At 58.0% G+C, this 27,107-nt stretch overlaps 1 protein-coding gene across 1 annotated transcript in view; it reads right to left on the bottom strand.

The window, feature by feature from the left end:
• Positions 1-627: 627 nt before the first annotated feature.
• The window catches only part of WNT7A (Wnt family member 7A), a 65,884-nt gene continuing 39,404 nt past the window's right edge, over positions 628-27,107 (bottom strand). The window contains exon 4 of the mRNA XM_019985155.2: positions 628-2,969. Within this exon, the coding sequence (XP_019840714.1) occupies positions 2,490-2,969 (480 nt within the window). The 3' untranslated portion in view covers positions 628-2,489. The remainder of the gene's footprint in view (positions 2,970-27,107) is intronic.

The following is a 27,107-nucleotide window of genomic DNA, read 5'->3' as shown; positions in this document are numbered from 1 at the left end:
TATCCATCTAGTGACCGACTCACCCACCTACCCATTATTCACCCATCTATACATCCACCTATCCACTCACTCATCCACCCCCTACCCACTTACCCACCCATCCATTACCATCCACTTATTCATCCACCCACTCACCCATCCATCTACCCATTCACTGACCCACCCACCTACCCACCCATCTATTATCCATTTATCCTTCCACTTACCCATCTGTCCACCCATCTATTCATCCATCCATCTCTTCATTCACTGATCCATCCACCTACCCACTGACCTCCCACCTATCCATCCACCTAGCTATCCATCTACCCATCTACTTATCCACTCATCCATTATCCATCCATCTTTCTATCCACCCATCCATTCACCTATCCATCTAGTGACCCACTCACCCCCCTATCCATTACTCACCCATCTATACATCCACCTATCCACTCACTCATCCACCCCCTACCCACTTACTCACCCATCCATTACCATCTACTTATTCATCCACCCACTCACCCATCCATCTTTCTATCCACCCATCCACTCATTCATCTGTCCATCCACTCATCCCTTTGCGTGCCTGCACATCCAGACACCCATGTAAAGAAGACAAAAAAGGTGCAAGGGAAGAAGTCAAGCAACTGTCCAGTCATTTTATTTGTCCATGCTGTGATCCAGGCCCACTGCTAGCATCGGGGAGTCTGACACAGCCTATAGGCACCGAGGGGCTCCCAGTGTGTGGGGCCAGGGGGCTGTTGTCTCAGAGGTATCAGTTTCATCAGTGTCTGTGGGCACAGAGTTCAGAGGTGCCATCTCTTCTTGGTGGCTCAACACAATCGCCAAAGATCCCAGCAACCTGCATCACACCACAAGCCCTCACCCGCAAGCAGACACCCCCAGGACCAGAAGAGCAACAGGCACACAGCACCCTGAATCTCCCAGGCACGTGGAGAGAGATACACAGATAGCCATGTACATGCAGGAGCACACAAGACGTACACGTTGGCACCCGGAAGGTGCTTGAGGGGGCGTCACACGACAGTGCTAAGCATCCCTAAAGTGTGTGTGTATGTGTGTCTCACACACATACACACACACACACAGGGAAATGCAAACACACGCATTAGAACACCCACACCCTCCTGGAGGAGAGACTTCCAGGTTGAGAGGCGCTGGACACCGGTGGACCCAGTGCAGAGGCCTCATCCACACCTTTCTGTGCCCTGGGACTGTGCCATCCAGGAAGCCCTGCTGCTCGAGGGAGCCCCTCGCCCAGCTCTGCTGCCCCGTAACTGAGAGTGCCCAGCAGCGGCAGGGCATCCTGAGGAGGAGCGGGCTCCCTTGGTGACTTCTGCCAAGCGGTTATGACGTGTCCCTGTGACAGTCACGTGGGGCCCGGGACACGAGCCTGTGCTCCACACGGCTCCGCTCAAGGTCGCCACTCGGGGGCCCTGCTCCAAAGGCCGGGGTCAGGGCCCTGCCTCCTTCTCGGGGAAGCTGACGACACCACGGCCCAGGCGTCTGGGGCTGCTCCTACCCACTTGGCCAACAGGGCTGGAGAGCCAGCCGTGTAAGTCAGGGTCTCCGTGAGGCCTGGCCCCTCCTTACCCCAAAGGGAGTACCGGGATTAAGAAGCAGCACAGGCTGTGGAATGATACAGGCGGACTCAATATAAATAAAATATTCATATAAAAATAGTCTCTTACAAAATATTCTCTCTTATCCAGTGGCTCACTTTCTAGAAGGTGGGAACTGCTGGGGGGGTTAGCATTACCTTTCCCCTCTCTCTCTCTCTCTGTTCCAAACCGGACTTTTCTAATGGGGAGATTTGAGCTGGGGAGGACTACAGGCTGGGAACCGTATTCTAGAAAACGTCTCCCAATTCCACACCAGCTTAAATCTCTGGAGAATTAGCAGCAAACAGCAAAAAAAAATGTGTGTGTGTGTGTGTATCTATATACGTAGAAAGGATGTCTGCCCTTGCGCTTGAACATCTAGTGCGGCAAGGGGGTCTTCGCGAAATCAGCTAGGAAAAAGATCTGCCTGAAGAATCACTACGCACAGTTCTACTCCACTCCTCGTCCTAGCAGCAGAACATCCCACAGGGAAAGCCAGCGGTCCACGTTGATTGCAGAAAACGGATCCCGAGGAGGTGGAAGGGTTCTTGTTTAATTAAATAAATTAATATTATTTAATATCAGAATAAATTGTTAAATATTGCTATTACTGTTGAGGCCCCCGGGGTCTGGTGTTTCAGGCTCCGCTCCGGCAGAAGGCGGCGTCTGGGTGGGGCGTGGATGACGTCTTGGGGCCCGGGAGGGGTCCCCCGCCCCCCTCCCCACCGTCAGGGTCCCCCCCCGCCCCGCCCACCGTGCCAGCAGACAAGACAAGCTCAGCAGCGCTGTGGAGGTTGGGGCGGGAAGCTATGGAGGTTGGGGCCGGGCTGCGGGAGCGCGCAGGCCCTCCGCCGCCCCGCCGCGCGCGTGGCCTGGGCCCGCCGCTCACTTGCACGTGTAGACCTCGGTGCGCTCGCTGCACGTGTTACACTTGACGTAGCAGCACCAGTGGAACTTGCAGTTGCACTGCCACACGCGGGCGTACTGGTGGGTGTTGTAGCCGCGGCCGCAGCACATGAGGTCGCAGCCGCTGGCCTGGGGCGCCGTCTTGTTGCAGGCGCGGCCCTGCGTGCCCACGCTGCCCGTCGCCGGGTCCTCCTCGCAGTAGCTGGGCGACTTCTCGATGTACACCAGCTCAGTGTCCATGGGCTTGCGGTAGGACAGCGGCTTCTTGATCTTGAGGAAGGCGGGCCGCTTGTTGCGGCTGGCGCGCACGGGCTCCACGTGGACCGCCTCGTTGTACTTGTCCTTGAGCACGTAGCCCAGCTCGCGGAACTGCGGCAGCGTGGTCCAGCAGGTCTTCGTGGTGCAGGAGCCCGACACGCCGTGGCACTTGCACTCCAGCTTCATGTTTTCCTCCAGGATCTGTGGGGGCGGTGGGGAGAGCACAGCTTGTCATGGCAGGGCCGCGGGGCGCCCCGGGGCCACCCCCCACCCGCCCTGCTGCCCCGCCTGGCGGGTTTGGCCTGTGCTTTTCTTTCCGGGAGGCTGCCCTGCTGGATCAACTGGTAAAGAATCTGCCTGCAATGTGGGAGACCTGGGTGTGATCCTGGGGTTGGGAAGATCCCCTGGAGAAGGGCAAGGCTACGCACTCCAGTATTCTGGCCTGGAAAATTCCATGGACTGTATAGTCCATGCAGTCGCAAAGAGGCGAACACGACTGAGCCACTTCCACTTTCGCTTACTATCTTTCTGGTGCCGGAAGCTCAAACCTGGATGCAAAGCCTCCCCAGGACTCACCTGCTCTCCCTGCTCCCAACCCCGAGGGGGCCTCATGCCGCTGCTTAGATCCACGCAGGCCCGTCTTAACCACACGTGGGTTCTCTCAGGGCTGCGCCGGCTTAAAATCACTTCAGAACCAACGTTTGAAAGCCAGGAGGAGACTTTCAAAGGCAGGCTGCGAGGTGTTCTGCCAGGCCAACAGAACAGGTACCCGGCAACTCCGGAGTGATGCTCGAAATTATTCATAACCAGAGCAGCTGGGCGCTGACCTGCTGGCGTGGGAGCTGGCCACAGAGGCCAGCACGGCGGTCCAGCGGCGTCTGGCTCACCTCGACCAGCTCGGCCACCCGGGCAGTGATACACGGAGCTGTGCCAGCCTCCGCCTCCCTCCCAGGCTGGCAGCCCTCAGCTCGCCCCCGTCCTTACTGTTCCCTGGAGCCGTAAGGACTGGTTTAAGTCCCAGATCTAACATGAGCCTGCTGAGCGCCCTCAGGCAGCTTGCTTGTTTCCCCATGTGCAGAACCAGGGCGACGGCTGTACTTCATTATAACCCTCCAGTGAGATGCTGGTCAGAAAGGAGAGAGGGCGGACTTCTGAGACACACAGGAAGCTCAGCTATCTAAGACACAACGTGGCACGGAAGAAGCCGGGCACAAAAGAGGACCTACTACGTGACGGCAGTGACAGAAAGTTCCAGGAAAGGCAAAGCTGACGACTGGGCTCCGTGCCATCTTTATTTTCAGAAATGGGCCGAGATGGCCCATGGCCTGGATTTTGCTGGCCCCGCTGTGGACACGTCTGAGCGACTCTCTGCGACCCCATGGACTGCAGTGCAGCAGGCCTCCCTGTCCTTCCCCATCTCCCGGAGTTTGTTCAAACTCACGTCCGTCGAGTCGGTGATGCCATCCCACAGTCTCATCCTCTGTCACCTCCTTCCCCTCCTGACCTCAATCTTTCCCAGCATCAGGGCCTCTTCCAATGAGGCAGCTCTTGGAATAGCCCAACAATTAAAGAAGACAACGTTTACCAACCCCCCCACAGGACAGGATATTTATATTGCTATCTAGGTTGAGTTTTTTTTTTTCCAGTTTTTGTCTCCTTCCCTCCCTCCTTTCTTTCTGTTGTAAATTGATTTAAACTCTGTGCATGAAGAGGCATCTTTGGGGTCACAGTGTCTCCTCCTTCCAGGCCATCTTCAGCCTGATGTCATCCTAACAGGCCCTCGCTGCTGTGCGCCAGGCACGGGATGGGCACGTGCTGGTGGGCGCCGTTTCTGGGTCACTGCGTGTGAGCGTGTGAGCGGTCCTTCATCCACACTGCCCGGCTGCCTTTGCCTGTGACAGCGACAGGCTGAGTGCGGGAGGGAGGGAGTGGCCTGGGCACACTCTGGGTCCAGGCGTTTATGTTCTTGTTTCGCTGCTAAGTTGTGTCCGACGCTTTGCAACCCCATAGACCGCAGCCCGCCAGGCTCCTCTGTCCATGCGATTCTCCAGGCAAGAAGACTGGAGTGGGTCGCCATTCCCTTCTCCAGGGCATCTTCCCGACCCAGGGGTCAAACTGCGTCTCCTGCACTGGCAGGTGGACTCCTTACCACCAAGCCACCAGGGAAGCCCGTGCACTGGCGTCTTATTTAACTCTGGGGTTAGTAGGATTCCATTTAATGAGGCAAAAACCAAGGCTCAGCTGACTCCCAGAGCGGGTCTGTGAGGTGTTCGGAGGCCAGAGTCTTGTTGTCGAGGGGTGCGAGTCAAGTGCTTGGTGGCTGAATACTTGCTGTGTGATCTTGGGGTTGTCAACCCCCTCTCTGAGCCTCAGCTGCCTTCAGTGAACATGGAGTGATGGGAGCATCTTCTCTGACAAAAGTTAAGGGGGCTGGGATAGAACCTGATGTTCCAAAAGTAGCCATTAGTTCTGCCTCTGGGCTGGGCCTGTGTGGGTGCTGGGGACACAGAGGTGACCAGGTCAGATCCCTGTCTCCAAGGACAGGCCTGTGTCCAGGGTCCTCTTGGCCCCAGACGCTCCGAGTCCAAGAGGTGATTGGTCACGATACTCAACAGGAAGGAAACCCACAGTGTCTGTACTTAAACACGCCAGCGAGGCCAGGGCACCAGAGTGTCCTGGGACTCAGCTGAACGCCTGCTTCCAGGACACCTGTTGTGTGATCCCCACATGGTGCAGCTGGTGGGGGGAGCAGCCCCCCAAGTCACACAGATGTCCCTTGTGGTCATCAGTGAGCAGACAGTCGCCAGGTGTCACCTTTCCGTGTTGGCCTAAAAAGCAGGTGTCGTATGTGTTGGGGGCAGAGTTCAGCAGGCGTTTCTGGGGCCTGATGCCCTGGCTGGTGGATCTTAGAGCATCAGAGCCTCCCACACGGATGCCTGGGGTGAGGGGCATTCAGAACAGGTTCTGACACTGAGCAGGGGTGAGGACACGGAGCACCTGGCTTGGAAGTGGTTCCCTCCGAGGCGCTTGCCCTGGAAATCACATGCCCGGAAACAGGTTCAGGGATGTTCCTGCCAGCAGTGTTTGTGACGGCTTTGTGGGCACGATCTGATGTCCGTCCATGGTAAGATGGATAAACGGAGGTGAGTGGGCTCAACGGGGCCCTCGAGGACAGGGACCTTGAACAGCCAGAGCAGCAGAGGTCAACCTCGGAACACAGTGGAGAGGGAAGGGGGCAGCCATGGGAGCGCTGCGCGGAATGACTGCGTGCATATCACGTCCAAAGGCGGCAGAATGGACTGGAGAGAAAGGAGAGTCACAGGTATACCGAGACAGGGTATCCCTGGGGTGGGAGGCGAGGCACGGCTGGCTAGGGTCACCCAGGGGCTCCTGGGGTCCTGGCAGCATTCTGTTCCTTGATATGGGCGCTTTCTCTTTATTCCTTTAAATCCTCGTGGACGATCTGAGAGCTCTTTTTGTACATGAGCTGCGCTTGCAATTTATAAAAATGCAACGGGCGCAGGAGCCCACAAGCACAGGGAGAGAGAATGCACGTCAGTAGCTCCGGGAAAACACGGATCAGCACCGCGGTGAGACAGCACGCACCACCCACCGGGGTGCGCGAGAGGAAAGAGAGGGCCGCCGTTGCAGCAGGATGTGGAGAAGTGTGGCCTCGTGTGCTGCTGGGGGGATGTGAGCAGGCGAGCCCCCAGAGACAGGCTGGCAGCTCCTCCGTGTTAAACACATGGCTACCGAATGACCCGGGACCGTGCTCCCCACCCCTCATCTCACAGGCTGAAATCCTAGCCCCCAAAGGGAGGGTAGTGGGGATCCTTTGGGAGGGTCGTCAGTCACAAATGAAGCCCTCATGAATGCTCTTGGTGCCTCGTGAAGGAAGCTCCAGAGAGCCCCTTCCAGCCCAGGAGGACCGAGAGAAGGTCCCGGCTGAGAGCCAGGAAGCGGGTCCTCACCAGGGCACAAGCCGCACCTTGAGCCCCCTGCTCCCAGAACTGGGAGAAGCACGTTGCTGTTGTTTTGCTCCTGTGCCACCCAGTCTGGGGCACTCTTCTGGAGCTGCTCGGGCACCCCGAGACACCCAGCAATTCTCCCTAGGTGTTGGGTTGGCCACAGAGGTCATTTCAGTTTTTCTGTAAGATGTTAGAGCAAGGATAACGAGAAATCTGTTCATCACCTGTGCACACCTGGGTCCATGCTTTTATAGGTGGTGTCTTACTTCATGATTCCACTTAACAAGGCAAAAGCTAAGGGTCAGCTACCTCCTAGAGCTGGTCTGTGCGGTGTTCGGAGGCCCGGGTCTTATTGCCGAGGGTGTGAGTCAAGTGGTTGGTGGCTGCTTATTTGCTGTGTGACCTTGGGATTGTCACTCCCACTCTGAGCCTCAGCTGCCTTCAGTAAACATGGAGTGAAGACAATTCGATCTTTTGTGGCAAAAGTTGCAGGGGGGTGTGGCTGGGAGAGAATCAGATGTTCCAAAAGTTGCCATTAGTTCTATCTCTGGGCTGGGCCTTTGTGGGTGCTGGGGCCAGAGAGGTGACCAGATCAGATCCCCATCTCCAGGGATGGGCCCGTGTCCAGGGTCCTGTTGACCCCAGATGCTCAGCCTTCAGGAGGAGGTAACCCGGCGAGTCAATATACTGAACAGAAGAGAAGCCTGCACACACACATCCATGTAAAAAATGGATTAAACAACGTTTACAGCAACACCCTTTACAACAGCCCCAAAGTGGAAACGACCCAGACGAGCACCGATGGGTGGAGAGAGAAAACGTGGGCCGCCCGCACGCAGAGTATCACCCATGAAAAGGGATGGGGTGCCAACCCTGCCACAGAGCACCCTGATTACGCGGCGCTGTGACCGAAGCCAGACCCACAGGACCAGGTCCGGTCTCATCGCGTTTACCGGCGACGTCCGGGAGAGGCAGCGCTGTGCAGACAGGAGGCAGGCCCGAGAAGTGGGGGGCGAGTGCTGGAGGGTGCAGGGCTCTTCTGCAGGTAAGCTGACTATGGGTGGCTGTGCACACGTGTGACGATATCAAACAGTGCTGAACTGCGCCCTTTGGGTGAGGGCCACGCATGGTGTGTGAAGTAGACTGTAACTAAGTTGGCTTTAAAAAGAAACAAGTTCTTGGCCGGTTGTGAGGAAGCACTGGGTGACACCGAGTGTGTCCCTGGTGGCGGCCCCCCAGGCGGCGAGCCCCAGCGCCAGGGCCAGACGCCCGGGCGGCCGCCTCCAGCTCACCGCCTCCCTCCTCCTCCGGGACCACCATGACCTGCGGCCCTGGCAGCACTTGCATGGGCCCCTGATCGCATGACACCCAGCCCGCTAATTAACCCTGCAGACTCTGCATTTTGAGAGCTCGGTGATCACATTAAGTCCGCATTAAGCTGGGCGGAATCACAGCCGCGCTGGCCAGGACTGGTCACTCGGACGGGCACCGAGCCCTCTCCCCCAGGCAAGGGGGCGCGAGCAGAGGAAATGCATGTGGGACAAAGCCAGGCTTGGCTGCCAGCGTCCGAGCTGCCCGGGGCGGGGGGCCTTCCGGGGCCCTCCCACTTGGGGCCTGGGCTGCAGTTCTGGGTCAGGCAGTCACGGGTCCGTGCACCTTCCCCGTGGCCTGGCCCGTGGCCGGTGCACTCAGGAGATGTCCAGAGAGAAATCAGCAACAAGTGCCTTCACACCCTGGCACAGCTGGTACCCCAGGCTCAAGCACCCATCCCGAGCTTCCAGGGTCCTAGGGGCCCTGCATCGCCGATGGAGGGAAGGTCAGGGGCCCCGGGGAGGGGCAGTGGGGGCCTGGAGCCGCCTGAGTGGACCACTGTCAGTATTTCTGCCCATGGCTGCACTTCTGGGTCCTTCCTGGCTTAACGACCGGGCCCATGAGACTGCCCGGGCGATGCCACATTGGCATTCTTGATGCAGAGACCTCTCGAGATGGAAGGAAAGGCCACCGAGAAAGCAGATTGCAAGGCCCTCTGAGTTCTGCTCCTGCCCCTCACCCCACCTGTCACCGCCGGTCAGGCAGGGCAGGGACTGGCCTTCATGGAAGTGGCTCTAGGTGAGGACCGGTGACTCACCTGGTGAGTAACGCTGAGCCACAGAACCTGCGCCCTTGCAAAGAGCCCGTGGGGAAGCAGGGCGCAGGCACCTGCCTCAAATAAGAGAATAAGCCAGATGAAGATGGTGGAGCTGGGTCAAGGGTGCGGAGTGTGGGGGTGGGAGGCAGGCAGCCGCGTGACACCGCCGGGCGGGACATCCTCTCTGAAGGAGGGGATGCTCCAGCAGAAGCAGAGGCCCAGGGCAGGCCGGGGTGGGGCAGCACAGGCCCCTTATGGGACAGACACTGGGGCCAGCGGCCAGAGGGCAGAGGTCCCGAGGCTTCGGCTGAACAGGGCCAGGGCTGCGCGGAGCCCAGGAGGGGGCCTCCCACAGGCTCTGCTGACCATGCTCAGGAGCAGTGGCTTGGTTTTTCTGTTTTTAGTGGAATATGATGTGTATTCCTGGTGTACAGCATCGTCCATCAGTCATATGTATACCAGGTGATGTGGGTGAACCTGGAGCCTGTCGCAGAGTGAAGTCAGTCAGAAAAACACACGTTTACACACATATGTGGAATCTAGAAAAACGGCGATGAAGCCCTACGGCAGGGCAGGAACAGACATGCAGCTGGAAAGGACGGACTCGTGCACACAGTGGGGCAGGGGCGGGGTGGGACGAGCTGCGAGAGCAGCACTGACGTGTACACACGGCCGTGTGCAAAGCAGGTGCCGTGCAGCACGGAGAGCTCAGCTCGGTGCCCTGCGGTGACCCAGAGGGCTGGCATGCGGGGTGGATGGGAGGGAGGGGAGAAGCGCCAAGAAGCTCCACATTCACTGGGCAAGTGTGGAGAAAGCAGAGGCCCCAGTGCATCCTTCGCCCGTTTTGCCTGCGCCTAACACCTCCGCTCAGCATAACGTACACTTATCAGCACGGTAAATTAACGAACGAGCTAAGGGCGTCCCTGGCGGCTCAGCTGGTGAAGAATCCGCCTGCACTGCGGGAGACCTGGGTTCGATCCCTGGGTTGGGAAGATCCCCTGGAGAAGGGAACGGCTACCCACTCCAGTGTTCTGGCCTGGAGAATTCCATGGACTGTATGTCTTGGGGGTCACAAAGAGTCAGACACGACCGAGCCACTCTCTTCTTCTAATATCCGCTTATTCAGTGAAGTCCGTACTTCATTCGGATCCCCTGGGTTGGGACCTTCTGTCCCCTTCCTGTTCCAGGAATCCATCCAGGCCACCCCATGACCTTCAGTCTGCCTGTCTCCCTGGGCTGCGAGACGGGGTCTTATTGTGTGAGGACAGGACAGCCAGTGGCGGCCAGGAGCAGGATTTATGATTGTTTAACGTCCGCTCATTGGCTGTAACAAAGGCACCACTCACTCCAGTCCCGGGAGACGGTGTGTGTGAGACTCCAGGGGCATCTGGGAAAACTCTGCACCTTCTGCTCAATTGCACTGTGGACCTAAAACTTGTCTGAAACATGGTCTTTAAAAACCCCCAGGCAAGAGGCTGTACTCAGGGAGAGTCGCTGGAGTCCAGACGTGGTTGATTCTGCTGCTGACGGGGCCTCCCTGGACCTGGGTTTCCCCATTTCAAAGTCAAGGGTTTGAAGTAAATGATTCCCAAGGCTGCTTCTGACTCTAAGAATCCCGACCTCGTACCAGTACTGCTCTTCAACCCAAAGCGTTTTCAGGGGTCTGACACCCACTGAGAGATGGGCACGTCCATCCCATTTCACAGGTGAGGAAACAGGCTCAGAGAAGGAAGGGGACTCAAGACCACAGTGCAGGCTGCATCTCCTCCATACATCTGTCCGGAGCACTCCCCACCCTCCGCCTCCCCCACCCCACCCCCAGGAAACTGGCCCAGAAGGCTGCACCCCTGAGCTGGCTCTCACTCCTAGGGGCGAGTGGTCTGGCTCCGAGCACAGCTGCCTTGGGATGAATGCAGAGGCTCTGGCCAGTGGAGGCCCCGGAGGGAGCCCTGGGGGCAGAGCCAAGTCCTGATTCTCATTCCTCCCGCTCCTCCCCACCGGCTCCACGGGGTGGCCGCATCCCCCTCACCAAGGTCACAGGTCACAGCTCCCATGTGCTCTGTGCGCCCACTGGGCTCCAGCAGCCCGACCCCCTGGCCCATCCGGCCTGAGGAGTAACGGCCCCCCTGCTGCCAGCCCCAGGGAGCTGCACCCTCCCTCGGGCTCCCTTGCCTCTGTCCTCTATTCTGTTCGCCTCTCTTTCCTGCAGTGTAATGCACAAGCCACAGAGTCCACCCTCCTGAACGTGTGCGCGTCAGCAGCTTTAGTACATGTCGTGTGCAGCCATCACCGCTAAGTGCAGAGCGCTTCATCACCCGAGAGAAAGCCCATGCTGCGCAGCAGCAGTCAGTCCAATTTCTCCCCCTCTCGGGCCCTGGCAACTGCTCATCTGCTTTCTCTCTTTATAGATTTTTTTTTGCCTGTTCCGGACATTTTGCATAAACGGGCTCATACAGCGTGTGGCCTTTTGTGTGTCCGGTTCCCTGCACTCAGCACAAAGCTTTCAGAGTTCACCCCATTGCCACAGCGGTCAGCACCCCATTCCTTTTCATGGCTGAATAATACTCCCTGTGGGACCGTGTGGCACTCCATCCGCCCAGCCACCAGCCATTGGCCTCAGGCTCTCTGGTTAAAACCGTCCTGGGTTTCCGAGTCGGAGCGTGTCGGCCACCCGGCCCTGACCCAGTGCTACACCCTGGTTCCTCGCAGCAGGCCCGGGCATGAGCTGCCCCTCAACTCCCAGCCCACGCGCTCTCCCCTCCCTCCACCTCTGGGCTCTGCACCTGCCGGCCCTTATCTGGAAGGCCAATCTTTACTGCCTTTACAGAGGCTCGACCCAACAATTCCACCACAGAATATATACCCTCCGGGGTAGGCGCATGCATGTGTAAAATGACAGCCTCAGAGAGGCGTTATCTGAGATATCAAAAGGCCGAAGCGCTCTCGGGATCCACCAATGGGACCGGTTCTGCGAATCACGGGGCATCGATAAACTGGAATGTCCTGAACTGCCAGAGGACGAGGCTGCCCTGTGCTTCCCAGTGAGATGCACCAGTGGAGAGAGCAGGGGTGTGCAAAGCATGCGGAGCACGCGTTGTTTGCGCGAGATAGACTGTGTGTGTGTGTACTTGAGAGCACAGAGTGCGCGCCCCGAGCAGCAGGAGACGCTGGGAGAAGGGGCTGCCTCCGGAGAGGATACCTGGTACCTTCCTTGCCATAGGATTGTTCTTGGCGCCATCTGAATATTCTACCACTTCGGAAAAGCATAACCTCCTCCACAGAGCCTTCCCTGATTGCCAGGGCAGTCACGGACTCCCCCATGGTTTCCACCCCTGTCCTGGGCTGTTGGGTAATTTTCCCTTTGTCCCCCTGCTGACTGTGTGCCAGTTATTAATAGCCTCTGGCGTCAGGCCAGCAGCTCCCCGCGGTGGACATGGAGCCATGCCACCCAGACCCCCTGCCTGTAGCGGTGTGCTGGTAAACCGGCTCCCAAGAGAAGAAAAAGCCCAGTGTGGGATAATTGCTCCCACCATGGCCAATTTGAAGCTCCCAGTGGTTTAGCAATCAGCTTGCATATCTCCAGTATTTAATACGGGGTCTTGTGAGTGCCAGGAGCCAGCTGCAGCACACCACAGGACCAGGCAGCCTCCAGCTGTGAGACCCTGCAGCGTCCGTCCCAGCCCCACGTACCTGCCGCCTTCCCCACAGCCGGGGACAGAGAAAGCTGGGGGTCCCACGGTCTGGCCGCTCTGACGGGCGGTACCTGCTCTGGCACTCCCACCGAGGCGCTGCAGGCACACTCGTGCCCCACCCTGTTCCTCCCCACCCTCCCTGTGTGTGCGCACTCACTTATGTCTGACTTTTCGTGACCCCATGGACTGGAGCCCGCCAGGCCCCTCTGTCTGTGGGATTCTCCAGGCAGGGATACTGGAATGGGTTGCCATTTCCTCCTCCAGGGATCTTCCCAACCCAGGGATCAAACCCGCGTCTCCTGCATTGGCAGGCAGATTCTTTACTACTGAGCCACCTGGGACCCCCCTTCACTGATTCCTCATGAACAGCTTGGACCGAACTCCATCTCAGCCTCTGCTCCTGGGGCTACGAGAATGAGGAGACCCCCCCACTAGGCTGTGACACTCCTGGGGGGGCTGGGGCCAGGACATGGCCCTCCACCCCCAGCCTCGGGCAGAGAACCTAGCACGGAGTAGGTGTCGACCAGCCGCGGAGGAAGAGGAGGATTCGCTGTGCGTCTGCTCCCGTGTGCATTCCTCAGTCCTCACTCGTCGTGCACCGAGCACCTGCTCACCTCTGCTGCGGAGGCCCCGGGGGTTCTGTGAGACAGACACGGGCCGTCCTGCCTTCTCTGAGCCTGAGGACCCAGACGGAGCAGCCCTGGAATTAATACCGCCCCCAGATCGAAGTCGGAGAGTGCTGTGAAGGAGGGAGACAGACAGCAAACGAAACTTGACCCGGGAGGAGCTGCCCTGCGCAGCAAGGACCAGAAACCAGGCAGGACACGCGAGAACCCGCCCAACTCAAGACGACACAGAGGAGAAGATAAAAAATAAAAAGAGGAGGAGAGACAGTCCCCTCAGTGAACGGTTCCGGGAGGACAGCAACATGGAAAAAATGAACACAGAACACTCTCTAACACCACGCACAAAAGTAAGCCTAAAATGGATTAAAGATCTAAATGACAGACTGGATACTATAAAAGCCTTAGAGGAAAACAGAAGTAGAACACTCTTTGACATAAATTGCAGCCATATCTTTCTGGATCCATCTCCTAGAGTAACAGAAAGAAAACCAATGAGACCAAGTTAAACTCAAAAGCTCTTGCACAGCAAAGGAAATCATGAACAAAATGAAAAGACACAGGGAAATGCAAATTAAAACTACAAGGAGGTCTTATTACCTCACATGGGTCAGAATGGCCATCATCCAAGAAACCTACAGGAATTCCTGGAGAGGGTGTGGAGAAGAGAGAACCCTCCCACACTGTGGGTAGGAACGGGAGTGCGTCCACTGTGGAGAACAGTGTGGAGGCTCCTTGACAAACTAAAAATAGAATTTGCCATATGACCCAGCAGTCCCGCTGCTGGGCGTATGGCCGGAGAAAACCATAAACCCAAGAGACCAGGCATCCCAATCTTCACTGCAGCTCTACTTACCATGGGCAGGGCATGGAGGCAACCTAAGTATCCATCAACAAAGGAATGGATAAAGAAGATGTGGCACGTATGCACAATGGAATATTACTCAGCCATAAAAAGGGACAAAATCGTGCTGTTTGCAAAGACATGGATGGACCTAGGACTGTCGTACAGAGTGAAGAAAAACTCGTATACTGTCATCTATAGGCAGAAGGTAGAAAGGTGGTTCGCATGAACTTATTTGCAAAGCAGAGATAAAGACACAGATGTAGAACAAACGAATGGATACCAAGCGGATAAGATGGGGAGGGGTGAACTGGGAGATTGGAGCTGACGAATACGCACCACTGTGGGTAGCGCAGATGACTGACTCGACCTGCTGTGCAGCACAGGGGCGTCTACTCCGTGCCCTGTGGTGACCTAAACGGGAAGGAGGTCCAGAGCAGGAAGGATGTGTGTATGCGTGGAACGGATTCCCCTTGGTGTGCAGTAGAAATTAACACAACACTGGAAAGCAACCATAGCCAATGAAATTAAAAAACAAAACAAAACAAAAGGACAACCCACAGAATGGGACAAAATACTTGCAAACAATGCAACTGACAAGGGATCCATTTCCAGAATTTACTAACAGCTCAGGGGCTTCAATATTAAATAAAACAACCACCAGTCCCATCCAAAACTGGGCAGAGGAACCTAAATAGACCTTTCTCCAAGGAAAACACACAGATGGCCAAGAGGCACATGAAAAGATGCGCAGCACGGATGATTATTAAGAGAAATGCCAATCAAAACTACAGTGTGATATCACCTCACACCAGTCAGAATGACCATCATCAAAAAGTCTACAGACAATAAATGCTGGAGAGGGTGTGGACAGAAGGGAACCCTCCCACACTGCTGGTGGGAATGTAAATTGGTACATCCACTATGGAAAAAATATGGGGGTTCCTTGAGCTACTCAAAATAGAACTACCCTATGATGCAGCGTCCCACTACTGGGAGTATATCTGGAGAAAACCGTAATTCCAGAAGACACGCACCCCAGTGTCCATGGCAGCACTAAACGCAGCCAGGACACGGAACCAGCCGAGACGTCCACCAACAGTTGAATGGATAAAAAACATGGGGTACATATACACAATGGAATACTTCAGTCGCTCAGTCGTGTCCGACTCTTTGCGATCCCATGAATCGCAGCACGCCAGGCCTCCCTGTCCATCACCAACTCCCGGAGTTCACTCAGACTCATGTCCATCGAGTCGGTGATGCCATCCAGCCGTCTCCTCCTCTGTCGTCCCCTTCTCCTCCCACCCTCAATCTTTCCCAGCAACAAAGTCTTTTCAAATGAGTCAGCTTTCTCCATCAGGTGGCCAAAGGATTGGAGTTTCACCTTCAACATCAGTCCTTCCAGTGAATATCCAGGACTGATTCCCTTTAGAAATACTACTCGGCCATAAAAAATGAAATCACACTATTTGCAGCAACGTGGATGCACCTGGAGATTATCATACTAAGTGAAGACCGACCGAGAAAGACAGGCACATACGACACTGCTTATATGTGAAATCTACAAAGTGACACAAACGAGCTTATTCACAAAACAGAAACAGAAAGGATGGACGGATACCGACGAGGAAGGGGCGGGGAGGGGCGGGCTGGGCGCCCGGGGAGGACACGGACACGCTGCTGTATTTAAAGCAGATAACCAGCAAGGCCCTACTGTATAGCTCGGGGAACTCTGCTCGATATTCTGTAATAACCCAAATGGGGAAAGAGTCTGAAAAAAGAATGAATGTGTGTATAACTGAGTCGCTCTTCTGTACACCTGAAACTAACAACATTGTTAACCGGCTGCACTCCAATACAAAATAAATTTTAAAAGAAAATTCAAGCTTGGAACAATATTAAAAAGTTTCTGTGGCACCTGAGAGAATGTAAAAAAATGTAAAGGAAAAGAAACTAAAATCTTCTCTAAATATGTGTGTTAGTCGCTCAGACATACCGAGTCTCTGCGACCCCGTGGACGGTAGCCCGCCAGGCTCCTCTGTCTGCGGGATTCTCCAGGCAAGAATACTGGAGTGGGTTGCCATGCTCTCCTCCAGAAGATCTTCCCGACCCAGGGATGGAACCCAGGGCGCCCCCCCACTGCAGGTGGATTCTTTCTTTACCACCGGAGCCACACGAGAAGCCCTGACATTAAAAAAATAAAACTATCAAGGACCGCCCTGTACAGAGCAGGGAACTCTGCTCACGATTCTGTAATAAGTGGGAAAAGAATTTGAAACATAGAAACGTGTATGTTTAGGTGAGTCATTCTGCTATATACCTGAAACTAACCCAACACTGTGAAGCAACAATATTTCGATAAAAAGTTTAAAAACGTCAAACTTAGGGGAGATGGAGGAATGGCAGTTAAAGCCAGGGAACAGCACATGCCAAGGCCCGGAGGTGGGCGGCATGCGGATAACCCCCCAGGAGGAGCGGGAGGAGACAGGGCTGCACGCGCAGGGCAGGGGCGCTCCTGATGACCTGAGGGCCCAGGGGTTCTGGGAAGGGGCCTTCGTGCAGTGACGGATGAGGTCTGGCTGACCCCCTGAGAGACGACTCCAGAGAGGGTGGAAATGAGGTCAGAGAAGCAGAGTGGAGGGCGGGGAGGCCGTCCCCATCACCCAGGCCGGAGACGCTGGAGGCCCCGATGGAGGCAGTGGCAGTGGGGGGAAAGGGAGGTGACACCCAGTGGGGAAGGGTGTGGGGCCCCGGGGTGACTCACGGGCCTCTGATGGACATGGAGGCCGTGCAGAGACCAGGGGCCAGGCCAGGAGCCAGCCTCAGGGAAGGGCACATGTCGAGGGCATGATGGGGACATTTCAGGCTCAGTGAGTGGTCAGGAAGGGGGGGCCTCTCCGGGAGCAGAAATCTGAAATCTGGCCCCGGTCAGCTTGAGCAACCACAGCAGACGATCCCGGTCAGGATCCAGTCACTTCCAAAGACTCAAAACGTGGATGAAAACAGCTAGAAGTAGGACACCCACCTCTATCATTTTTGGTATTAAAAAAAAAGATTACAAGAGCACAGGAAACGAGAGACTGAGAAAGATGACCACCAGCTAACTATGAAGTAAGAGGCTGCTAAAAAGGCAACCATCCGAAGCCATATTAACAGAGGTCAAACGTTCATAACATAGGAGGAGACAGTCTGGCCGTGTGACTTTCAGAACTGGGCTATGCCGCCACCGATGGACAGACCCAGAGAGCACGCGTACACGAGGGCGCTGCAGAGCCCAGGCTGACAGAGCTGGAACTGCCCCCCGCCCTCCCGCCAAGAGAAGGCAGATTCTGCGGTCCTGGGCACCACCCCCTACACTCTGCTGGCCTGTCCTGGGGTGGGGTGAATGGGAGGGGCTGTGTGTCCAGGGATCAGAACCAGTACCCCAGCTGCAGGGGAGTCACGGGCAGCAGATCCCAGCTCCGTGCAAAGCCAGGCGACCCCAGCACGCTGGCCAGCACTGGAGGGGCCGCGAGACGTGGGGACTTCTTGTCCTGGGAGGTGTGGGGGGCGGCAGCTGGGGTCTGCAGGGGGCATTCCTGAACCAGGTGGGGCGGGGCCACTTTTAACCTGCTCCTCTGTCCCCCAGCCTGGCAACCAAACCTGTCTGGAGTAGTAGGAAGGATTTTCTGCACCGCTGGAGGGAGAAAAATCAATCTCTCCCTGACAGGTCCCCCAGGAAGTGCCAACAATGTACCAGGTGCTGCCCAGAGCCCGGAATTACCAGGGCGGGGCTCCCAGGCCTGGGAGGGGCCTCAGGAGAAACTCGCTCCAGAAAAAATTCCTGATTCATGACACCCAACAGATACTATCGGGGCTGGCCTCCTGGGCCACCCCAGACTTTGGGGCTGCCTGGATGATCTGGGGGTGGACTTCCTGGAGGAGGAAGTGGTCCTCTGGGGAGGGAGGGCAGGCAGTGACCGAGGGCCTCTCTCACCCCCCACAGCACTGTGAGAGGCAGCTGAGTGCTGAGACCAAAAGCTCTTGGCCAGTGTTGAGCTCCACTGCCCTCCCTCCAAATTGCAGCCCTCGCCCAGCGAAATACGCAGCCCAGGACGATTTCCCCACCTTGTGGTGACCGGCCCTCCTCCAGGAATGCACCTCCATTCATCCCCGCACGGCCCTGCCCAGCCCAGCCCTCCTGGGGCCTCTGCAAATGCTACCTCCTCCTCCTCCTCCTCCTCGGAGCGCCCTGGCCCTGCCCCACCCAGCCCAGGAGGACTCCTCCAGCACGGACCTCTCCCACGCCTGACACCTTTCTCTTTGTGCGCCTGTTTACCGCCAACCCGCGTGGCCTCCAAGCTCTGCAAACGTGGATTCCGCGGTGAGGCTTTCTCCAGCCATGGAAACTAAAGGGACCCCAGCCAGCCCTCACTGCCACTTGCCACCAGTCAACTCTCCAGTTCCCACTGGTCACCGCCAAGTCCGGGCTGGTGACTCAGGCAGGCTGGGACCAATCAGAGGGAGTCCTCGGGGTTCGGCGACAGACCGAGAAATATCGACCGCTTTAGACGACCACCAGCTCACTATGAACTAAGAGGCTGCTGAAAGGCAACCATCTGAAGCCGTATTAACAGTCGTGTAACATTCGTAATACAGGAGGAGACGGCCTGGCCGTGTGACTTTCAGAACAAGAACCGTAATTTCCCACCAGAGGAGCAGGAGGGGCTACAGAGGGCAGAGCCACAGACGGGCATCTCACAGCCACGTGGTCTAACCAGGAAGGCAGAGCTGAGAAGTGGAGAGAGGAGGAGGAGTGTGTGGACGTGCTTCCTGGGAGTATCATTTGTGCCCTGGATCACGCTGGTCCTGAACCCACTACCCCGGGACCAGTTGCTTCCATGAACTAGTGACTTCCCTTTTGTTTTTCAGCTGGCTTGACTTGGGTTTCTGTCCTTGTGGCCTGAAATGCTGAGCCTGGCCGAGAGGTCCTTTTGCCTGTACAGAGCGATGCTTCACGTAAACCCCACAGCCAGTCCCTAGTTGGTGGGTTTGAAGTCACAGCAGGAAGCAGAGCTGAGAGCCTTGAACATCTCCAGCTTCAGTCCATCTGAGCCCCGCCTCCCCTGTTGGCCCACCTGGTGGCTCTGCAGGGAGAGCTCAGTTCTGGACTGTCTGTACCCCAGCTGGTGAGCAGTGACCCAGGCAGTCAGACTCAGTCTTAGCACAGCAGTACGGTGTGACAAGAGCAGCCTGAAGCAGGGCAGCAGGCACCACAGCAAGGCAGCCCAAGAACCTGCTTCAAATCCCACCTCCGGCCACCACACGATGGTGGTGACAGAAATGGCCACAGGACACAGGGCACACTGCCTGCCTGTCCAGCCCCCTGACCACAGCTGGCCGCCTCTGACCACAGAGGGGAAAACACTGGACCCCAGCTGATAAAGAGAGACCTGAGAACACAACTTCCATTTTTTTTCTTTGGATGCTGTGGTGTGAAAGCATGATTGCAGGAGCTTAGGCAGCCACCTTGTGACCCAAAGGCAACAGAACCAGAGGCCAACAAGGTGACAAGGGCATACGGAAGGATGGAAACAGCTTGGGCCTCTCAGAGTCTGCAGAGCCTCTGAAAGAAACTGTATCCAGACTTTCATTTTGCAGGAAAAAGCCAACTCCTGTCATCGAAGCCACACCTAATAAGGTATGCTGGTACTTGGCACCTTGCACCTTCAGAGATCTGCTCCTTCTCGTCAAGCAGGAGCAAGTCTTTCCTCAGAGGAAAAGGTAGAGATTGAGGAGAGAAGGGCAGGGCTTCCCTGGTGGCCTGTTGGCTAAGATGCTGAGCTCCCAATGCAGGGGGCCCTGGGTTCGATCCCTTGTGGGGGAAGTAGATCCCACAGGCGGCAACCACGTGTTCACACGCCACAGCTAAAGATCCCTCACTCCACAGGGAAGATCAGAGATCCCAAGTGCAGCCAAATAAATATTTTTTAAAAAAACCTTTTCGAGTTTTCTTTGTTCTGCACAATGAATGCTGGGGTGAGCTGGCACAGGGTGGGGGGCAGGGTCGTGGGGTGGAGGGAGCAGGCAGGCCCAAGTCCTGGTTCTGCCCCTACGTTGCTGTGTGGCTGCTGGCAAGTCCCTTTCCTATTCTGGGCCCCGGTCTCCTCTGCCTCTAGGACGAAGGCCCCAGAGGGGACTTCCCAAGAGAGAAGACAGGGACACAGGGACGAGACGGGCACATTCTCCCAGGTGTCGCTGGGGCAGGAGGCAAGCTCTGGCTGGTGCAGGAGCAGAGACAGAAGTGAGGGGGTGACCATCCCCCCCGGGGTGGGGGGCACTGTGAGTGCCCACCGTGGCCCGGCCCCTCCCTCCCGCCTCCTCCCACACCCAGGCACCTCTCCTGTCGGAACCCCACGCCCAGCTGCTGCCGCCTGCCCGGGTGCACCCCCACGATCGCCGCCTCCTCCCCGCACGCCGTCTGCTCTGGCCTCTGCCTCATCCTTGCCCATCATCCGTGTGGACACCTCCCTGGCCCCTGCCGCATCCTTGCCCTTCCATTTGGACACTGCCCTGGCCCCTGCCGCATCCTTGCCCATCATCCATGTGGACACTGTGCCTCCTCCCATGCTCAGACCCCAGCCACTCCCTTCCAGCAGGAGACCTGGCTTCGGAACCTTCTCCAAGCTCCCCCAAGGCAGCCGACCACCTGGGAGAGGCCGCACCAGTTGAGGGGAGCAGAGAGCAGGGGGCAGAGCTGCTGGGTGCGGAGGCCTCCTCTCCCAGGGCCGGGCTGGACCAAGGGAGGGGACGTGGGCACAGGGATGGTCCCCGGGCCCCAGCTGCCGGTCTCCAGGCAGCGTGTGACCCACACGGCCTGTTGCAGGGAGGCCAGCATGGGCCCCTCCACCTCTGCGCGTGATCCAAGGTGTCCCTCGCTGTGTGTGTTAGGGCCACGCCCTGTGCCAGGTACCCCGTGCCTACTTCCTAGGGAGCCCGACAAGGTGGGGCCCCCGCTGGAGTCAAGGCAGAGGGCCTGGGTGTGCCGGGCACCTCTGTGCCCCCTTCTCCATCCCCCAAGGGCAACCTGTGTAGGCTGCACCCACAGACGCCCTGTGCCCAGCCTCCAGCCAGGCCCAGTCGGGGGAGCCCTGGTCGCCGGCCCGGGTGCTGAGGCGCCTTGATGCCGCCCGCGCCTGTAAGTAGCCCCTTCATTCAATTCCCCTGTGTTTCCCCAACTGTGCCGTCCACCAGGCCCCACCCCAAAGACAGAACAGGCTTCGGTTCTGTCTCTGTGTTCGAGGGGACACGGCCCGTGGTGGCTGCATCAGGACCAGTGACCCACAGCGAGGTGCCGGGTCCAAGGAGCCCTCAGAAGGGCAGCCGTGTTGCCAGGCGCTTAGGCACGAAGTCCCTGCGTCGCCCGAGGGTGAGCGTAGGGACGACTGCCCACATCCGGGCCCCATGCCCACTCCATGACAAGCTGCCCGGGGTCACAACTTCCCGTCTGCACACCCCTTCCTCCCGCCGGACTGTGAGCACCTCCCTGGAGGGCAGGCACCACCGTGCCCGACTCCAGTCCAAGCCGCTGACAGCATCGGCTGGTGTCCTGAGCGCGCAACAGACAGCGACTTGCTGAAGCTGCCCAGTGACCCCGCCAGGCACATTCATCCTCATCACCCCCACTCTCCAGGGGAGAAAGCAGAGGCGCCAGGGCCATCATAGGTGGGCAGCGCTGGGCTGGTGTGAACCCGGACTGTCGGGCTGTAGGATACAGCTGAACAGAAGGAAGGAAGACATGCGTGCCGGGTCGGCCTTGTCCCCCTGGGCCATAGTCACAGGGCTGGACAGTGCAGTGATGCCATGGCACCCACCCAGGCCCTCCTCCAGGACTGAGCACTCACCAACCGGCTGCGCAGGGTGTCAGCCTGTGAGGCCCACAGCCTCCTGGAATCATCCTCCAGGAAGACCCCCTGGAGGAGAGCATGGCCACCCACTCCAGTATTCGTGCCTGGAGAATCCCCTGGACAGATGAGCCTGGGGGCTGTGGTCCATGCGGTCGCGAAGAGTCTAAGACGACTGATGGGACTCAGCACACGAAGGAGCCCCCGCACCGAGCTCGCGGGCCCTCGTCAGGGCGGCCGTGGCCAGTGCCTGGTTGATGCTGGGTCCCTTGCCTCCCTCTGGGGATGATGCTAAAGGGACGTTTGGAGCCCAGAGCCACTCCCAGGACCCACTGGAGTCTCTGTAGACATGGCATCCTCGCCTGGCTTCTCTCCCGCTTCCCGGGAAATGCACGGCGGGTGAGTGTCCACGTCGGGGACCCTTTCCGAGGACCCTGATCTAGGGTACCGTGGAACCCGTGGGCAGGACGCCACCCCCCAGACACAGGAGGTGCCACAGGTGTGAGCGCCGCCCTGGGAGGGGGCTGCCAGCACCCCCATCCCCTGCCCCCCGCCCCCCAACTCCCACTCCTTTCTCCACTGCCCCTCCTCCCCACACGTCGATCCATCATGAGCAGAAAAGCTTCACTTCACTCAGCTGCAGCTGTGTTCCTCTGGGCGACTCAGATGAAAGGGGGGGAAAGACAGCTTTTTTTTTTTTGGTAAACACGTGGAGTATTTTCTCCTTGGTCACATTCTTTGAGTCACTCTGGATGCGCTGACTCCAAGCAAGGATTCCTGCCTGCCTCCGGTGGGGATGGCTGGGGAGGCCGCGTTCCACAGAGCAGAGCTGCTGGAATGCGGCTGGGTCGGCCTGGGGAGGGGCGCGGACAATGGCCAGGGCCTCAGAACGAGCAGCGTCAGTCCTGTCCCTGAGGGAGACGTTCCCGGGTCTGGACTGGGACCTGCTGAAGTGATGTTGGCCAGGTGACGGCCGCTCAGACGCCACCCCTGGCTCCCTGTCGTCCTGGAGCTGAAGCCTGGGGCCTGGGGCCTGCCAGCCTCTGCCCACGGAGGGGTCTGGGAGGAGCTGCTTCTCGGGGACAGACAGCCCTCACTGCAGACTCGTCTCTTTCTTGACTTGTCTCTCACACATTCAGAACACACGTGTCACCACCTCCTGTGCAAGCTCGGTGCCCTGGGGCGTGGACTGTGGCCCCAAATAAGGCAGTCAGGTACCCCCCACTATAGGGTGCGGGGCAAGGAGGCTGATGGGAGTGAGCGGAGCCACAGAAACATGTTCCTCCCGACTTCTAACATCACTGGATTGGCCTTGGCATTCATTCATTCATTCACCCATCATTCAGTCGCTGAGTTGTTGTCCAACTCTGCGAACCCATGGATGGCACCCTGCCAGGCTCCTCTGTCCGTGGGATTTTCCAGGCAAGAAGGCTGGAATGCGTTGCCATGCTCTCCTTCAGGGGATCTTCCTGACCCAGGGATGGAACCCGTGTCTCCTGCATTGCAGGCAGATTCTTTACCGCTGAGCCACCAGGGAGGCCCATCCATTCGCTCACTCACTCGCTAATTTCAACTTTCTAGCACGTGTTCTTGAATTTCTGCCCCAGGCAGGCCTGAGGTCGGTGACCGGGCGGCAGAAAGAGGCCAGGCCTCGCTCACCAGAAGCTGACGTCCTGGGTGGGGAGGCGGCCGTGCCCCCGACTGTCACACGGGCACGAGGCTGACGCTGCCCTCCCCTGCTGTCAGCCCTGAAGAGGAGTGCCTGCTGTGCTCACGGACCCCCAGCAGCGGCCCCGGCCCCCCCACGGCCCGACTGGAAAGTGCTTGCAAGACAACGGGAGCAGCTGAGTCAGGTGGGCTGTCGTGCAGTATGGAGGGGCTGTTCTGGCTGCTCTAGGTTTGGGGGGGTTGGGGAGGACCCTGGAACAATGACAACGGCTGCTGGCCAAGCGCTGGCTCCGTGGGTTCCCCGTCCCCCTCTTCCACCCCCGCGGTCGCTGCCGCCTCTCTTGCCTCATCCACACCTCCTCTCTTCACCCTGATCGCCCTAGGTTCCTTGTGGCTCCTCCCACACCCCTGGCATGCTCCTGCCTCAGGGCCTTTGCACGGCCCGCTCTCTCCACGGCTCCCGCCCCCGCTTCTTGGGGGCCTTAGGCTCAGATCTCACCTTTGCCAGGACTCTCCCTGACCCCTGCCCTGGTTCGTCTTGAGCCCCGCGGACATTAGTATCTGACATAGCACACATTGCTGTCCTCGGCTTCTCTTGTTTACCACGGGAACGCCACCTACCCAAGGGCAGGGACTCAGTCTGCCCGCTCCTGCCATGGCCCCGGCACCCAGACTGGCATCCAGAGCAGGCCCGGCGCTCAGTAACTGAGGGTATGGCTGAGAGCAGGCCCGGCTGGAGTGGGGGTGGGTGAAGAAATGACCCCTGAGCTGACACGGGACGAGGAGGGCCAGGCTGGGCGCAGAGGAGGAAAGGGTAGGCCAGGTGGAGAGAACAGCACGGGCGAAGGCCTGCATGGAAGGGAGCCAGGGAGCCCCAAAGTGGGGAGGGAGCCGGTGGCCTAGCTGTACGGCCGCCCGCCTCCTGTGGGACGGGGACTTGGCATTGCAGCGGCTCCCTGCGGCCACCAAGTAGAGGACAGACCTGATCAGATGTGGGGAGGAGGAGGACGTGGCTCAGCCAGGGGCAACTGTAGAGGGAAGCCAGGAAGCAGAGATGCTGGAGAACCGCTCGCCTCCCTCCAGGGGCAGCCCCCACAGACCGAGCCTGTGTCCACGGCACCTGCTGGGCTGCTGTCCCCAGCCAGCCCCACAAAGAGGCAGGGCCAGAGCACCCAGGGCACAGGTCCTGCCTGCGTCCATCCAGACCCTCCTTCTGGTCTTGACCCAGAGACCTGGGCTCTTTCAGGGATGGCTCCGAAGAGGATGGACTTCAAGGACGTGTGGTACCTGGACACAAGGATGGTGCAACACTCAGACCAGAGACGAGCGTCCTCGCAAAACCTGCCCACGCGTGTTCACGACAGCACTGCTCCAGCAGCCAGAAGGTAACACAACCCAAACGGCAGCATCGGACGGACAGATAAACAAGACGTGGCCTGGACCACAGGGGGAGTGTCACGCAGCCCTAAAAAGGGACGGGGTGGAGACCTCCCTCGTGGTCCCGAGGCTGAGACTCTGAGCTCCCAGTGCAGGGGGCCTGGGTTCGATCCCTGGGCAGGGCACTAGACTCCACATGCCGCAACTAAAAGGCCCCGCATGCCACAGTGAAGATCGAAGAGCCACGTGCCGCCCCTAAAATCTGGCGCGGCCAAGGAATTTAAGAACGGTTTTCTAAAGGGGCAAAGTGCCAACACCGGCCACATCAGGGATGGACCTTGACAGCATGATGCTCGGTGACAGAAGCCAGACCCCTAAGGTCATACACTGTAATGACTCCATCTGCACAAAAGGGCCTAGATAGGGGAATCCGTAGGAGAAGACAATGGCACCCCACTCCAGCACTCTCGCCTGGAAAATCCCATGGACAGAGGAGGCTGGTAGGCTGCAGTCCATGGGGTTGAGAAGAGTCGGACACGACTGAGCAACTTCACTTTCACTTTTCACTTTCATGCATTGGAGAAGGAAATGGCAACCCACTCCAGTGTTCTTGCCTGGAGAGTCCCAGGGACGGGGGAGCCTGGTGGGCTGCCGTCTATGGGGTTGCACAGACTGAAGCAACTTAGCAGCAGGGGAATCCATAGAGACAGGAAGCAGACTGCTGGCTGCCTGGGGCTGGGGGACGGGGAGCGGGGAGCTACCACGGACAGGCGTGGGGGTTCCTTTCGAGGCAGTAAAGAGTTCTAGAATGGACTGTGATGACGGCTGTGTGGCTCCGGGAAGCCCTCTGTGCATTTCGTGCCAGGCCGCTCTGAACCACTCCAACCCTCGGGGCTTCGGCACCTGCGCTCCCCTCTGCCTGCAGCACCCCTCCTCGGTTCCTCGTCTGTCCTGTTCAGGAGGCATCCAGAGGGGGCCGAGGTGCTCAGCAAGCATTTGCAGAGTGAATGAATGAGTGAGTGAGTGAATGAATGCATGAGTGAATGAATGAGTGAATGAAGAAATGAGTGAGTGAATGAATGAGTGAATGAAGAAATTAGTGAGTGAATGAATGAGTGAATGAAGGAATGAGTGAGTGAATGAAGGAATGAGTGAGTGAATGAACAAATGAGTGAGTGAATGAATGACTGAAGAAATAAGTGAATGAATGAGTGAGTGAATGAATGCATGAGTGAATGAAGAAATGAGTGAGTGAATGAAGAAATGAATGAGTGAAGAAATGAGTGAGTGAATGAGTGAATGAAGAAACGAGTGAGGAATGAATGAGTGAGTGAATGAATGAATGAGTACGTGAATAAGTGAATGAAAGAATTAATGCATGAGTGAATGAATGAGTGAGTGAATGAACAAAGGCGGCCTGGCTCAGGAGCCCGGATGGCCTTTTCCTTCATGGTGGGGTCTAATAGGCCCCTGACTTAGTCCGCAGAAGACCACGCCGAAGCCCCAGGGAGCAGCTTTGGGACCGAGGACAGAGGAGTGGACTCCCCAGAGTACTGGGACAGGGCCCAGGCCCTGTTGCCTGGCACCCTCTGTGCCCTTGGCCACCCCCAGATGAAGGGCCTGGACCCCTGCGAGGTCCTGCCCGGGTGGCCAGGCACGGCTGAAGCCCTGTGAGCGCCCCCGTCCCACAGTGGAAGCGCCCTCTGTGTTGGTGTCCAGGCAGGCGGGCGGGCCCGACCTGCAGCCCCTGCTGCCGGCAGCCAGCCCAGGGGCCACAGCGCGGGGATACCTCCCCTGAGATCGCCTCTTTCCTGTCCCCGCAGGAGGCAGGTTTTTTCCAGGCTGACAAGAGGGAAAAACACCCCGGGTTATCTCTGTCCCAGGGCAGTTTCCAGCAGCAGTGGCGGGGGGGGGCTCTCCCCCTGCCAGGGGCCGGGCGTGGTGCAGGGAGAGCCAGCTCCTTACTGCTCTGCAGCGCCGGGTGACCAGGCACGACTGAAGCCCCCGAACGCCCCCGCCCCAGAGCAGAAGCTCCCTTTGTGCTGGTCTCCAGGAGGGCTGTCAGCGCAAGTGGGCGGCCCTGTGTGCCTGCAGGAGCTAGGGAGGACCAGGAGGTCCATTGAAACCGTGTCACACCAAGCCCCTGGTGCTTT

This window comes from Bos indicus, chromosome 22 (assembly GCF_029378745.1).
Source record: "Bos indicus isolate NIAB-ARS_2022 breed Sahiwal x Tharparkar chromosome 22, NIAB-ARS_B.indTharparkar_mat_pri_1.0, whole genome shotgun sequence".
Lineage (NCBI taxonomy): Eukaryota > Metazoa > Chordata > Mammalia > Artiodactyla > Bovidae > Bos > Bos indicus.
Note: the sequence above shows the minus strand (reverse complement) of the source record. Positions and strands in the feature narration are given on the sequence as shown.